The sequence below is a fragment of the Coregonus clupeaformis genome, chromosome 15 (genome assembly GCF_020615455.1).
Source record: "Coregonus clupeaformis isolate EN_2021a chromosome 15, ASM2061545v1, whole genome shotgun sequence".
NCBI lineage: Eukaryota > Metazoa > Chordata > Actinopteri > Salmoniformes > Salmonidae > Coregonus > Coregonus clupeaformis.
This window is the reverse complement of record NC_059206.1, coordinates 5,862,287-5,878,473: the sequence shown is the minus strand read 5'-3', so window position 1 is coordinate 5,878,473 and position 16,187 is coordinate 5,862,287. Positions and strand designations below refer to the sequence as shown.

The following is a 16,187-nucleotide window of genomic DNA, read 5'->3' as shown; positions in this document are numbered from 1 at the left end:
CTCTCTCTCTCTCTCTCTCTCTCTCTGTCTCTCTCTCTCTCTCTCTCTCTCTCTCTCTCTCTCTCTCTCTCTCTCTCTGTCTCTGTCTCTGTCTCTGTCTCTGTCTCTGTCTCTGTCTCTGTCTCTGTCTCTGTCTCTCTCTATCTCTCTCTGTCTCTGTCTCTGTCTCTGTCTCTCTCTCTCTCTCTCTCTCTCTCTCTCTCTCTCTCTCTCTCTCTCTCTCTCTCTCAAAGAGCATAATATAAACTGGGCACTACAGTCTGCCTAAGGTTGCATGTGTGTACTGTATGTGTGTTTGTGTGTGTGTGTGTTTGTGTGTGTGTGTGTGTGGAGAGAGAAAAGGACACACTGACCCACTTTCACTATTCTGCTGCAGTGACTCAGATGGAGAGAATGAGAGAAAAAGAGAGCGGGAGCAATAGATCACCTCGGCATAACATCTTTACTGCCCAAGCTGGCATAGCACAAGGCAGAGGGCAATCTCAGCAGCTCGCCCTCTATCTCAGCATCTGATTCACTGGGGAACAGATTGATTTGTGATTGACAGCTGAGATTGACGGCTGAGGGCGGAGACTTATCTGACCTCCATGGTTCTTCTGGGAATAGAAAGAGTGTGAACTGTTCTGAGAAATACACGGCACATTTGCCGGAAAAATTTGTATGAGACAGTTGCACACTATCCAGGAAGTGTTTTAAAAAAAGTTTTATATCCCATCATTAAAGGGAAGAATAAGGGCTAGCAAAAAAGATATACTACGTTTTGGTGCGACGTTATCCCACTGAAAACGTCGCGAGATGGTCCCAATGGAACGTTCTCTGGGGGACCTTTGTCTAGTTCCCTGTACGTTTTCAGGACATCACTGAGGACCAGGTCAGGACCATGTCAGGACCTTTTTAGGACGTTCTCAGGACTTTCATTTTACTAGTCCTTAAGACATCGTGTGATGGTCCCAAGGGAACGTTCTCTGGGTCCTAAAAACATCCTCGGGGACGTCCCCAGGACAAACCAGGAACTAGACAAAACCTCCAGGGGACCATGACACAACGTCTTAAAAATGTCCTCGGGGACATCCCTGGGACCAGGCGGGAGCTAGACAAAACCTCCAGGGGACCATGACACAACATCCTGACAACTTTAGGTAACCATTTCGTGACGTCCCAGGGACGATCTAACGACTCATTATTGTTTGCAGAAAAACTAAATGCTAACATGCTAAATAGTATTCAAAGTAGTATGTACTTGTAGTAGCATTAGTTGAGAAAGTGCATACTTATGCAGTATGCAAGTACTAAACAGGTGGTACCCGATTCGGAACACAGCCCTCGTCTCCTCTTGGCAGATGAAAGCAACATTGTTTCAACCTATCCAGTTGTTTCACATCACTCGTGATAAAGAGATCATAAAAGAAAGGAGGCCATTTAAGAGTATTGGAACGCAGCCACTGTCCTCTGGCATTCTCAAGGCCCCTGTACAAACTGATGGGCATTGAGGCAAGACTACAATGCAGTAATTTTCCACCGGCTGGCTGCCTCTCTACACTGTTGACTCTGACTGTAGCTGTTTGTGTGTGGGCATGGCTCAACAGGAATGGAAGGACATTAGCGAGAGAGGGAAGGAGAGACAGAGAGAGAGAGAGAGAGAGAGAGAGAGAGAGAGAGAGAGAGAGAGAGAGAGAGAGAGAGTGGGAAAAGGATTCTTAGAAACCCTGGGCCCGAGGCGTTTAGTTACGTAAAAGCTCACTTAGTGACCAGAGACACACCTGAACAGTTACAGAAATGGCTGCAGGCAGACACGCACACACTTTAAGTTGTGTGGAATCCGACTTTAGGTTTCAATCTTTACTTAGCCACTGGAGGCAGTGGCATTAAACATTAAAAGTAAGGGGCTTTCCACGCAGCAGGACTCTATATTTGGTAAGATAATGTATCCAAAGTGTGTTATAGTCCCTTTACAACAGCAAAGCAGGTGGTTTTCATTTGCTGTGCTTTTGGCCTTGGGTCCTGATTAAGTACTGCACAGTAAGCTTTGGCCAGAGGGTTGCCAGAAACACAGCTCCAGAAACTGATAATATTGCTCATGATAATGGTATAAGAATAATTATTGATGATGATAATGTTGATGGTGAGGATGATGAAGATGATGAGGATAACAATGATGATGATAAATATAGTAATCAGGAGAATTATAATGTTGATGGTAGTGATGATGACTTCAATAATGTCAATTATAATGACCAACATTTTTTATTGATGATGATGAATGACCTTAACCATCACCCCTCTCTCTCTCTCTCTCTCTCTCTCTCTCTTTGTCTGTAGGGAGGAGGTCCAACAGAACTGTGTTCGTTGGAAGAAGAAGTTCTCCTTCATCTGTAAGATGAGTGCCAGTCCCACCACTGGAGTCCTGGACCCTTGCATCTGCAGGGTCTCTGTACGCAAGGTAACTACATCTCCCATCAACCCCTGCTACAGTCTTTTACGCTGCCTAATAATGATACTGTACAGGTGACATTTTCTTAGGGAAAAACAACCAACTCAGTGAGAAAAAGTTGCCCTGTGTCCTGTCTTTTAAAAATATTATATTGTTTTGGGCAACTTCTTCTCACTGCATAGGCTTTTTTGCCCAAGCTCTCGCTCTGCCTCAAAAGTGCTTCATAGTTACATTATTACCTGATACAAGGTAATTAATCTATAATTACTCCTGTATAAGGCATACTGTGTTAATGTAAGCGTTCTCCCTAACCTTTTACCTCTAACTCTGATGTAAATGAATGAGACCTTCCTACACCTTTCACACACCTACACACTGGATCAACCTTGGCAGGTTTATTTCAATGTCTGAAATATGATTAGTTCCCTTAGTTCGCATTCCCAAGTCTACACACTGTTGCAGACAGCTTAGATCTTTCTATGGACTCTTTTGTTGCTTGTTGTTTACAATGCTAGCTATAGTACTCCTCCCGTTACCATGGTATCAGTAAATATGGGGATTGTGAAACAATTCCCTTTCATGTATCAGTAACGGCTGACTGGAGATCAGGGCATGGCTATAATCACACAGCTGCATATCTGCTACTCAGATCCTCAGATCTCAGATCAGTTCATCTGTAGGGAGAGGGGACACTATGATTCCAACAGTGTAGCATACAAGTGCTCACTGTTAAAGCCACATTCTGTAAGATTATTCAGCATGACAAGCTTAACATGATCATTTATAATCCTTTATTGTATTTAGTCTCCTCATGTTAGAATTCACTTGAAATATGAATTCTAGCTGCTTAACTTTATATAGAATAATAGAAGGAAAGAAAGTGTTTGTGCCTCATGCATTTCATCCAATTATTCTTGTCATTGCAGGAGCTCAAAGGAGGAAAGACGTTTTCAAAGGTAAGACTAACAAACCTAATAATAATAATAATATGCCATTTAGCAACCTGACATCTCATCTTTCAGCATGCCTCTACTACTGTTGTTTGGTTTCCGTGTTGGGCATTTCTGTACAGTTGGCACACATGTGGTTTTACTATCCTTGTGGGGACCAAACAATTGATTCCCATTTAGAATCCTATTTTCCCTAACCCCTAACCCTAAACCTAACTCTAATGCTAACCCTTACCCTTAACCTAACCTTAACCCTAACCACAAACACCTAACCCTAACTCCTAAACCTAACCCTAATTCGAACCCTAACCCTCAACCTAACCCCTAAGCCTAAAATATACTTTTTCCTTGTGTGGACCGGCGAAATGTTCCCACTTGTCCGAATTTTCCTTGTTTTACTATTCTGGTCTTCTGGTCCCCACAAGGATAGTAAAACCAAAACACACACACACACACCATTTGTACAGTATATCTGGAGCGGATGAGTTAGTGTGTGTGTGATACAGTACATTTTAAAGCCCCAATAACGGTAAAACCACTGTGGTAAAAGTCATGTAAGAGTCATGTTGAAGTGAATTGGGTCCATAGCTCAAGCCAACTAGTATGACATACATGTGACAAAGCCTTGTGACATAGGATGGGACTTTTGAGGAAGGTGGGGAAAACAGTGCAGTGACGTGGACAACTTTTTTCCTTCCTTATTGCTTTTTCAGTCATAGTGTTTATAGTTTATAGTGTTTCCACTAGTTGACAGTAAACTGTATGAAGTACTTTTAGCTCTTCAGTGACCCTGACCTAAGTTTTTAGGTGTGACCTACCAAGTGACCCAGTCAGTGATTGGTCACCTGGTGGACCATTACCATAGACACATTTCCCGGACGTGTCATGAAAAGTTGCGCGCGCAGTTCGTCATCAGAAACCTCTTCATTTACCTAGCCGTGTCTACGATCACATGCAACTTCAAATGCAGCTCATGCAAGTTAACAAACACGTAGTCACATGGTTATCGAGCTAGCAAGCCAGCGAGGCAAGGTAAAATATTATAAATAGAGCTAGATAAAGCTGGTAGAATAATATACTAATATACTGTGAACATAGCTATAGCCATCAGTCTTGCGTCTTTTCATGGTAATCACTCACGTTAGCATTAGCGTTAGAGTCGTTCTTGAATTGCGGTGGCATTTGCATCCCTTGCCTTTGCAGCCATGAAAAACACTTTAAAATGACAAATTGTTACAGATCATACATGTTTTTGTTTATGTTGAACTGTTTATCAATAATAAAACATAATGCAAGTCCTTTATACTGCAAAACCTTATGTTTATGCATTGTTTAAAGTGCTTAGGGTAAGCAAATTGTCTTGTCCCAGTAGTGATATGTAGAGGTGTAGTGACATGTTTTGGGGATTTAGAGATATCTATTATTTTGAATGCTAGAAAGTGAACAAACATATTTAATATACTGTATTGATAAAAAATAACAAAGGCTATTAATAAAACAACTATTTGTATTTATTAGTATAATGTGTGTCCCTCCGTTTTATGTTATTGGTGTTACTGCTTTGAAAATAACAAATTACAAACATTTACAAGGGCATTGAGCATTCTCTCCAGTGGCAAACTGTTATCATGGGAGGGGTCTATAAGGATTAGGTAATCACACCTTTTAGTATGTCATAAATTTGAGGATTCCATAGATAATTTGATGTCTAAATCCAAAGTGTCACTTGGTGTTAGTCCATTTAAATGAAGGGAAATTACATTGTGAGCAAAATAATTAATCATATCACTTTAGTAAATGTTTTTTTAAAGGATTGATGACCTTAGATTTGAGCATTTGTGGCCTCCATTTTAAAATAATCTAATTAATCAAAAATGTCTCATTGGTATAATCATCATTGGTGTTACTACTGCTACTGCTGGCACAATGTTATCATTATGGTAAAAACATTTTTAAGTCATTAAGCTACCATATTAGTTGATTTAGAATGGGAAGATGTACCCCCCCCCAAAAAATGTTTTTTAATAATTATGAAGTCCAAAATGCCATGCCCAAATGCCATGCCCAAATGCCAACGTAATTGAAGAATGACTATCCTGCTACAGAGCCTTTTGGTGCTGGGATGCGCGTGCATCACTGGAACTTTATGCTTGCTTGTAAACAAAACATTGTACTATAGGTCCTTTGGGTTTCTAGAAATTATTGACACATGGTAATAGCCTCTTCATCGTGTGTATACTTGTGCCTTAGAAGAAGTTCTGCATTTAGTCTGTTGCCACACAAGGTTATGTTGGGAAACAGATGGTCCTTTTTGATGTGGATAACAGTGCAAGGGAACTATGAAGCACTTATTGTGTGAAGAGACAGGGCCAAACATGATTCTAATGATTCTAGTGCTGATTATTGACAAGGCGTGTGACTGGTGGCCTTCAAGTCTTTATGACACCAGTTTCTTTATGGAAGAGGAAATTGTGACGACATGGTCACCCATTAGAGGAGGAAGTGTGTGTGTGTGTTTGTGTGTGTGTGGTGTGGTGTGTGTGTGTTTGTCTGTGTGTGTGTCTGTATGTGCCTGCCTCTCTGCCTGCCTGTGTCTGTGTGTTAAGGCTGGATGGATGTTAGCATTGGGCTTCCCTGTCCCCCTCGTTTCCTCCATATTTGCTGATCCCGTTCATCCGGGAAGAAGGCACTGCACCGGAATGTCCGCTGAGTCAGCCGAAAGAGAGGGAGAGAAAGTGAGAGACAGAGACAGAGACAGAGAGAGGACATGTGGCATGTGGCATGGGAGGATAGGAGGTCTTTGACCTCTCCGGGCCTGTAGGAGTTTGACACAGAGGGACAGAGGGACAAGAGGAAGTACTATAGAAAAGGACTACTAGTTCTCTGTGTTCTGATGTGTTTGTCCAGTCCTTCTTCCTCTCAGTAGTACAGGCCGATGTCTGCCCAACTAACTAACAGTCTAGCGTGCCAGACACATGGCACTCCACCCCAGTGTCTGTCAGAGATAGAGTGGCTGTGGGAAGGGACTAAGCTTACAGTTTGTGAATGAAAATGGATAGAATAAGACAATGTTTCTGATGTGCTTTGAACAATGTGCTTCCACATTAAAGGAAGGAGTAGGATAATAAGTCGATTCTAGTGTGACTCACAGTTTAGATGACCGGCGAGACGGTTTGATTATAGCCCCCGAAAGCAGAAGTCTGGGGATATAAAAAAGAAAAGGGAAAACATTGCAATTATTTTACTGTTAACCGTTAGTCAGCCGAACCACAACCGACACAATCATATGGTGCCTTGACCATGTTGCTGTGACAAAAAAGATTGTGAGTGTGTGTGTGAGTGAGTGCATTAAGCCCCCTCTCTAGTTCTAAAGCTGCTTTTTGCTAGAAACTTTATTATCTACCAATGGTCTTTCCCAGGGGTCACTTGGTCACCAAATTTGTCCTCAAACAGGAGTGACTCACCCTTACCTGTAACAATAATGACCATTACTGACAATGTGTAAAGTGGAAAAACGTTGACATATGTTTAACTGATGAGCTTTGCTGCCACCCACCCACGGTATTTGCCTGTCAGAAAGACAACTTTACACTGTCATAATAAGCATGCCATTACCAGTAATAACATCTTCTGTCAAGCTATGACTTCTAACAACACAAATACATGTCTTTAATAGACAGGGTTTGAGTTATCTTACACTATAGAACTAAGACCCAGAAAAGGACCTCCAATTAAGTTTCTATACTGGTTTCTGGTTTAACAATGTCTGATGTAGTCTCATAAGCGACCATGATGCCTTAATTGCATAATTATGTCACGGGAGAGAGAGTCACATGACTTCAAAGGCTCTATGTTGTCAGGGAAACAGCTAAAAAAAGTCACTGTCATGTTTACCCAAGGTTGAGTTTGTCTGTGTAATTGTTGTGAAAGATGTCACAATGTTTGGAGCTGCATTTAGTGACCCAGCCATTTTGTATATAAGCTTACAAGAATGCGCCGACAGACCTTGTTTCTAGAAAGGTACTGTTAGACATTGACTGCACTGCTGGAGCTAGAAACACAAGCATTTCGCTGCACCTGCTTTAACATCTGCTAATCTGTGTACGTGACAAATAAACTTTGATTTGAATTTGATCTTTGAAGTGGAACATCCCTTTAAGTAAATATATCATTATTATTATAGATGTATATTATTATAAAGACCTCTGGAACACTTTCTGGAGCAGTTTGGAGATTGATTAAGATTTGAGTGAGAATTGAGTGAGTGGATTCCTGAACGCTAAACTAATTTATACAGAAGACAACAACTGTAAGGAAAAAATATGCTATTGAAATCCTGCTGTAATTGTCTCTTAGTTGAACCAAGGGTACAACAGCACCATACCTGGTCAGCAATGGTTTCACTGGCTGGTCACATATTATGTTATGGTATATCTGTGTTCTTCCAGATGGCTGGAGGCAGAGAGAGAACAAAGAAGGGGTGAATAAAGGGATAGAGATGGGGCGGTGGTAATGAGAGGGGAGAGAGGAGAAAGGGGGAGAGACAATAGCGAGAGAAAGAGGGAGAGAGAATAGCAGGATATGGGGCGAGAGAGAGAAAAGTGAAGGAGACTGAGAGACATACAGTAGGTGAGGGACCTTAGTTGGCCCTAATGGAGTGAGAGTCTTTACGGTTGGGTGACCTCGCCAGCCTCACATGCGAATAATTATGTAATGGCACATTGGGGGGTGGGGGGTGTGTGTGTTAACCCCCTCGCTCACTTACCCCCAGTAAATTAGAAAGACTGAAATGTCACGCTGAAAGCGAGCATACACTCCATGCTTATAGAAATGCATGACGTGTGTGCGCTTGTCTCCGTAGCTAGTTTGAATCGAGAGCATCCTGACTGGTTGCATCACCGCCTGGTATGGCAACTGCTTGGCCTCCGACCGCAAGGCACTACAGAGGGTAGTGCGTACGGCCCAGTACATCACTGGGGCCAAGCTTCCTGCCATCCAGGACCTCTATACCAGGCGGTGTCAGAGGAAGGCCCTCAAAATTGTCAAAGACTCCAGCCACCCTAGTCATAGACTGTTCTCTCTGCTACCGCACGGCAAGCGGTACCGGAGTGCCAAGTCTAGGTCCAAAAGACTTCTCAACAGCTTCTACCCCCAAGCCATAAGACTCCTGAACAGCTAATCATGGCTACCCGGACTATTTGCACTGCCCCCCACCCCATCCTTTTTACGTTGCTGCTACTCTGTTAATTATTTATGCATAGTCACTTTAACTCTACCCACATGTACATATTACTTCAACTACCTCAACTAGCCGGTGCCCCCGCACATTGACTCTGCACCGGTACCCCCCTGTATATATAGCCTCCCTACTGTTATTTTATTTTACTTCTGCTCTTTTTTTTCTCAACACTTTTTTTGTTAAAAATAAATGCACTGTTGGTTAAGGGCTGTAAGTAAGCATTTCACTGTAATGTCTGCACCTGTTGTATTCGGCGCATGTGACCAATAAAATTTGATTTGATTTGATTTGATTTGAAACCATCTACACTGAAATGAAACATGCCTAAATACAACATGACCAGGGAAAAGCCTTATTACAATGGTACCCAGTTTTCATAAATCCAATTTGTTAACGTCATCATCTCTCTGTCTCTCTCTGTCTCTCTCTCTGTCTCTCTCTCGCTCTCTCTGTCTCGCTCTCTGTCTCTCTCTGTCTCTCTCTCTCTCTTGCTCTCTCTCTCTCTCTCTCTCTCTCTCTCTGTCTCTTTCTCTCTGTCTGTCTGTCTCTCTGTCTCTCTCTCTCTTTCTCTCTCTCTCTCTCTCTCTCTCTCTCTCTCTCTCTCTCTCTCTCTGTCTCCCTCTCTCTGTCTCTCTCTCTTTCTCTCTCTCTCTCTCTCTCTGTCACTCTCTCTGTCTCTCTCTCTGTCTCCCTCTCTCTGTCTCTCTCTCTCTCTCTCTCTGTCTCGCTCTCTCTCTCTCTCTCTCTCTCTCTCTCTCTCTCTCTCTCTCTCTCTCTCTCTCTCTCTCTCTCTCTCTCTCTCTCTCGCTCTCTCTATCTCTCTCTGTCTCTCTCTCTCTCTGTCTCTCTCTCTTCCTCATCTCTCTCCCTCCAGCTGGGCTTTGCTGACCTCAACATGGCGGAGTTTGCTGGCTCAGGCTCCACTGTGCGCTGCTGTATCCTCGAGGGTTACGACACCAAGAACACTAGACAGGACAACTCCATTCTCAAGGTAACCACACACACAAACTCACACATTCACATGAGCTTATCGATGTGTCCTTTGTACACGTGGTGGCGAAACACAGAGAGCAAGACCATGTTGAGACTTGTTCAGGAATTGTTCAGGTTGAATAAATGGTTCGCCTTCCCACTAGGCATTGGATAGGTATATGCAGGGCCCCTAAATGGTTTTCTGATGGATGAATAGAATGATATTGCCAGGTGCCCCTCTCTTGGCTTGTTTCTAACCTGACTCTTTTATATAGCTTACTCATTACACTGAGGAAGTGAACAGTAGTTCTTATACTACAACGGCTGCAGTGTTTATATACAATGATGTTGATGGTGATTATGTTGATGATGATAATGTTATTATAATTTTTTTCTAGGTTACTATTGGAATTACACTTTTGTCGGGGGATCCCTGCTTCAAAACGTGAGTTGGACCTCTGGCGCCACCTCTAGGCCAAAATGTATACCATCAACGTAGTTCTCTAAAATGACCATTTAATAGAGTCTAAAATATAGTCCCTACAAGGAACACTCATAGACACTCTGACCACTGATCTAGTTCTACAAGATTTCCTCCTCTCACTCTCATCCAAACTTTGGTTTTCTTAACCTTTGTCAACTAAGTATTTTTCATTCTCTTAGTACCCTTGGTTTTTTAGTTCTTCTGTGACAGATATGATCAAATATGACTTCATTAATCTGTGTTTTCAATGCTTACTTTGAACTTAATTACACAATGACCTTTGACCTTGTAGGCCCCCCAGCACGGCCAAGTCCATCTCGATCCCGGGCCAGGACCCCTCCCTGCAGCTGGACTGTAAAGGCGAGGGCACCGATGCCAACTCTAACCCTCCCCCAGGGGGCGTTATCAGGACATCATCAGGACGGCCCCTCAAACCCAGACTCCCCTCAGCTCCCCTCAACTCTGGTACGACATACTATCACAGCCAATCACAGCTGACTGTTGACACATTATTTATTTGTATCTATTTAATCGTTTGATTGTCATTTCAATAAGTTGACTCCTATGTTGTCTATATGGGGCACCGTTTGTAACATGCTACTGTGTATTTTGTGAAAAAGTGTAATTCCGTGCCACAGAAAGCTAACATCATCCTGTGTGTTGTGTTGTGGCTCCAGGTCTACCCGAGCAGTTGGAGCAGAGCCTGTCCAGCCCAGATGAGGTCTTCCACATAGGACACTCCCGGAACTCCAGCTATGCCAGCCAGCAGAGCAAGATATCAGGTCAGTCAGCCTCTTTTGTATTGCCATGTTGTGCTATTGTGTATAAATAATATCAATTGTGTAGGTGAAGAGTGAAGCTGCCCCTAGGTGCTGATCTTGGGTCTGTTTAGCATTTCCCCACTAATGGTTAAGGTTAGGTTTGGGGGAGGGGAAGCTGATCCTAGATCTGTACCTAGAGGAAACTTCGCACTGGAGCATTTTGGCACGGGGCCATAGCTACTCAAGTCATGGTCTCCATTCGCCCATAGATGACATCTTAGCCCTGGACAAACTCAATTTGGTTCAAGTGATTTGATCTAAAAGATTTCATGATTTCATGACGGGGGAGGAGAATTATGGATAAATAATATCAAGTCTGGCATGGGGTTATATGACAACCCTGTGTGTGTGTGTCTAATGTACAGTGGGGAAAAAAGTATTTAGTCAGCCACCAATTGTGCAAGTTCTCCCACTTAAAAAGATGAGAGAGGCCTGTAATTTTCATCATAGGTACACGTCAACTATGACAGACAAAATGAGAATTTTTTTTCCAGAAAATCACATTGTAGGATTTTTAATGAATTTATTTGCAAATTATGGTGGAAAATAAGTATTTGGTCAATAACAAAAGTTTCTCAATACTTTGTTATATACCCTTTGTTGGCAATGACACAGGTCAAACGTTTTCTGTAAGTCTTCACAAGGTTTTCACACACTGTTGCTGGTATTTTGGCCCATTCCTCTATGCAGATCTCCTCTAGAGCAGTGATGTTTTGGGGCTGTCGCTGGGCAACACAGACTTTCAACTCCCTCCAAAGATTTTCTATGGGGTTGAGATCTGGAGACTGGCTAGGCCACTCCAGGACCTTGAAATGCTTCTTACGAAGCCACTCCTTCATTGCCCGGGCGGTGTGTTTGGGATCATTGTCATGCTGAAAGACCCAGCCACGTTTCATCTTCAATGCCCTTGCTGATGGAAGGAGGTTTTCACTCAAAATCTCACGATACATGGCCCCATTCATTCTTTCCATTACACGGATCAGTCGTCCTGGTCCCTTTGCAGAAAAACAGCCTCAAAGCATGATGTTTCCACCCCCATGCGTCACAGTAGGTATGGTGTTCTTTGGATGCAACTCAGCATTCTTTGTCCTCAAAACACGACGAGTTGAGTTTTTACCAAAAAGTTATATTTTGGTTTCATCTGACCATATGACATTCTCCCAATCCTCTTCTGGATCATCCAAATGCACTCTAGCAAACTTCAGACGGGCCTGGACATGTACTGGCTTAAGCAGGGGGACACGTCTGGCACTGCAGGATTTGAGTCCCTGGCGGCGTAGTGTGTTACTGATGGTAGGCTTTGTTACTTTGGTCCCAGCTCTCTGCAGGTCATTCACTAGGTCCCCCCGTGTGGTTCTGGGATTTTTGCTCACCGTTCTTGTGATAATTTTGACCCCACGGGGTGAGATCTTGCGTGGATCCCCAGATCGAGGGAGATTATCAGTGGTCTTGTATGTCTTCCATTTCCTAATAATTGCTCCCACAGTTGATTTCTTCAAACCAAGCTGCTTACCTATTGCAGATTCAGACTTCCCAGCCTGGTGCAGGTCTACAATTTTGTTTCTGGTGTCCTTTGACAGCTCTTTGGTCTTGGCCATAGTGGAGTTTGGAGTGTGACTGTTTGAGGTTGTGGACAGGTGTCTTATATACTGATAACAAGTTCAAACAGGTGCCATTAATACAGGTACCGAGTGGAGGACAGAGGAGCCTCTTAAAGAAGAAGTTACAGGTCTGTGAGAGCCAGACATTTTGCTTGTTTGTAGGTGACCAAATACTTATTTTCCACCATAATTTGCAAATAAATTCATTAAAAATCCTACAATGTGATTTTCTGGAGAAAAAAAATCCTCAATTTGTCTGTCATAGTTGACGTGTACCTATGATGAAAATTACAGGCCTCTCTCATCTTTTTAAGTGGGAGAACTTGCACAATTGGTGGCTGACTAAATACTTTTTCCCCCACTGTATGTCTTCCCCTCCTCCCCTTTCCTCCAGGGTACAGCACAGAGCACTCTCGCTCCTCCAGCCTAACAGACCTCACACACCGCCGTAATGCTTCCACCAGTAGTAGCACCTCCGGGGGCCTGGCCACCCCCACCCAGACCCCCCACGCCCTCACCCACCTCCACCCCCTTGCAGCAGACCCCCAGACAACCGGAGAGCCGGGCACCAAGTGTGAGAGACCCCCACGGCCCCCACGGCCCATCCTGCTCTCCAACAGACCCTCCAGGCAAGCTACAGCACACACACACACACACACACACACATACACACACACACACATATAAACACACACACACACACACATATATATAAACACACACACACACACATATATAAACACACACACAAATAAACACACACACACACACATATATAAACACACACACATTTAAACACACACACACACACACATATAAACACACACACACACACACACACACATATAAACACACACACACATACACATATAAACACACACACACATATGTGGTGGTCCTCTGTAGCTCAGCTGGTAGAGCACGGCGCTTGTAACACCAAGGTAGTGGGTTCGATCCCCGGGACCACCCATACACAAAAATGTATGCACGCATGACTGTAAGTCGCTTTGGATAAAAGCGTCTGCTAAATGGCATATTATTATTATTATTATTATTACATAAACACACACACACACAGACACACATATAAACACACACACACACACACACACACACACACACACACACAGACAGACATATAAACACACACACAGACACACACACACACACACACACACACACATAGACACACACACACTTAGGCAGACACACACACACATTAACACACACCACACATATACACTGAGTGTACAAAACATTAAGAACACCTTCCTAATATTGAGTTGCACCACCCGTTTTTGCCCTCAGAACAGCCTCAATTCGTTGGGGCATGGACTCTACAAGGTGTCGAAAGCGTTCCACATGGATGCTGGCCCATGTTGATTCCAATGCTTCCGACGGTTGTGTCAATTTGACTGGATGTCCTTTGGGTGGTGGACCATTCTTGATACACACGGGAAACTGTTGAGCGTGAAAAACCCAGCAGCGTTGCAGTTCTTGACACAAACCGGTGTGCCTGGCACTTACTACCATACCCTGTTCGAAGGCAGTTAAATATTTTGTCTTGCCCAATCACCCTCTGAAATCTGTCTTTAACCTGTCTCCTCCCCTTCATCTACACTGATTGAAGTGGATTTAACAAGTGACATCAATAAGGGATCATAGCTTTCACCTGGATTCACCTGGTCAGTCTGTCAGTGTTTTGTACACTCAATGTATATAATATAATAATATGCCATTTAGCAGACGCTTTTATCCAAAGCGACTTACAGTCATGTGTGCATACATTTTTACGTATGGGTGGTCCCGGGGATCGAACCCACTACCCTGGCGTTACAAGCGCCATGCTCTACCAATTGAGCTATATATATATTGTGATGTCACGAGAGGCTACACAGCTTTCAGCGGGATTGCTCAAGTAGTGCAAGGAGACCAGGTTCAACCAAAACAAGGATTTTATTAAAGGTCTTGGGAAACTAACGAAATTATAACACAATTCTGTTCTCTGGTGGCTCTTAAGGGTTAACAGTTCAGGGATGTCTCTTCCACATCCAAAATCATAACTCTCCCTCGCTCAAATAACTTTTCCCCAGCCTTACTGTATTCCACGTTGCAGCTAGTGGCCAACCCAGCAAAACGTCCTTCCAAATGTCCCACACGTATTTCCACAGGTGCATATATCCAAAGGTGAGTATTCCCCAAAGGTAAGTATCTCCAAATCCTTATATTCCTCATGGAAGTGGACGTGCAGCACTCTTGTCCTCCAGAGAGCCCAGCTTGGAGACTGTCTCTTCCCTTCCAAACCTTCAGCTCATCAGCTCCTCATTTGTTTCAGCTGCGTGGGAAGATTGGCCATAGAGGGTTGGAGTTCCCGACCATACCAGCAGATGGAGCCATAGCTGTCTGGGTTTGCAGCCACCTCAGGGGGATGTAACGTCCCTCCAGGACACAGCCTCTCGTGACATCACACATCCCCCTCCTCGGGACCGACGTCCTCGTCGGGGTAAAGGCAGCGAAGAAGGCATCACGCCGGAGAGGGCGTCCGCATTGCCGTGGTGCTTGCCAGACTGCTCTCTCTTCAACTCCTCCAACTCTAGGACCAGGGACTCAGCCTCCTGTTGTCTCTCCTTGAGTTTCTTACTGAACGCATCAGCCTTGGTTTTAGCAGAGTTTAGCTTCTGTTGAGCAGCTTTCAGTTCCTTCTCTCTCTCTGCCTCCGCATTCTTCATCTTGTTCTCCAACACCTTGTACTTCTCCTCTGCCTTCTTCTGGACCTCCTTACTACTGCGCAGGGTCTCCTCACACTCCTCGATGGTCCTGCGCAGCCTCTCCAGCTCCTCCTGTTGCTTAGGGAAGGAGCTCTGTTGGAGTTTAGCCTGGAGGATATCTAACTCTTCTGTCTTCATGTCTAACTGTTGCTTTAACAAACGATACCTCTCAGCGGTCCCCTTCAGACCAGACAGTTCTTTGTCCAGATTCTGTAGCTCCGTCTCTGTGTCGGTCTGGGCACCTGCCATCCCTATCAGAGCCCGGGCGGGAGTGAGTAACTCGGAGGATTGCACCGGAGCCTTCCCAGGATGAGTCTTGCCTCTCCGTTTCCGAGGTACTCGGGTTATCCTCTCCTGAGACTCTCTCCAGAGTGGGTAAAAGGCTGGGCAGTCTCGTCCAATTAGGACAGGGACGGGGAGGGAATCAACCACCCCCGCCGTCGTGTGTATGGTTCCCCGTGTGCTGGTCATTGTAAGTTCAGTAATGGGGTATTCTCTGGTGTCCCCATGGACACAGGAAACTGGGAGGACTTTCCCCGGGGGTCAGACACGTTGGGCCCACCAAATCCTTACGCACCAGGGTGGCCCGGCTACCAGAATCCAGTAAGGCCTCCACATCATGGTGATTCACAGTTACCGGGCAGGTGGGGGGTCGATCTGGGCCGCCATCTACGACTCCCAAGAGCGAGGCAAAACGGTGTGTGGGTGCTGAGCTGGAGGACTCCGCAGTGGGCATAGGTTCATCGGCTGGTTTCCCACACTGCCAGGAGATATGTCCCATCTCCCCACACCGGTAACACTGTCGAGTTTCCCCCTCCTGGTGTACTCTTCTTGGACCCGCCTGGTTTCTGGCTCCCCCTGGAGCCGGGATAAGTCCTGACGTGGCTGGGTTCGAGACCTTGGGGTCCTTTGGACGGGTTC

The 16,187-nt window shown here is 44.4% G+C and overlaps 1 protein-coding gene across 1 annotated transcript in view; it reads left to right on the top strand.

Moving 5' to 3' along the window:
* The window catches only part of LOC121582074 (protein FAM102A), a 62,138-nt gene that overhangs the window by 36,426 nt on the left and 9,525 nt on the right, over window positions 1-16,187 (top strand). The window contains exons 3-9 of the mRNA XM_045224969.1: window positions 2,320-2,440; window positions 3,358-3,387; window positions 9,495-9,611; window positions 9,991-10,037; window positions 10,369-10,541; window positions 10,754-10,858; window positions 12,893-13,127. Of these exons, the coding sequence (XP_045080904.1) occupies window positions 2,320-2,440; window positions 3,358-3,387; window positions 9,495-9,611; window positions 9,991-10,037; window positions 10,369-10,541; window positions 10,754-10,858; window positions 12,893-13,127 (828 nt within the window). The remainder of the gene's footprint in view (window positions 1-2,319; window positions 2,441-3,357; window positions 3,388-9,494; window positions 9,612-9,990; window positions 10,038-10,368; window positions 10,542-10,753; window positions 10,859-12,892; window positions 13,128-16,187) is intronic.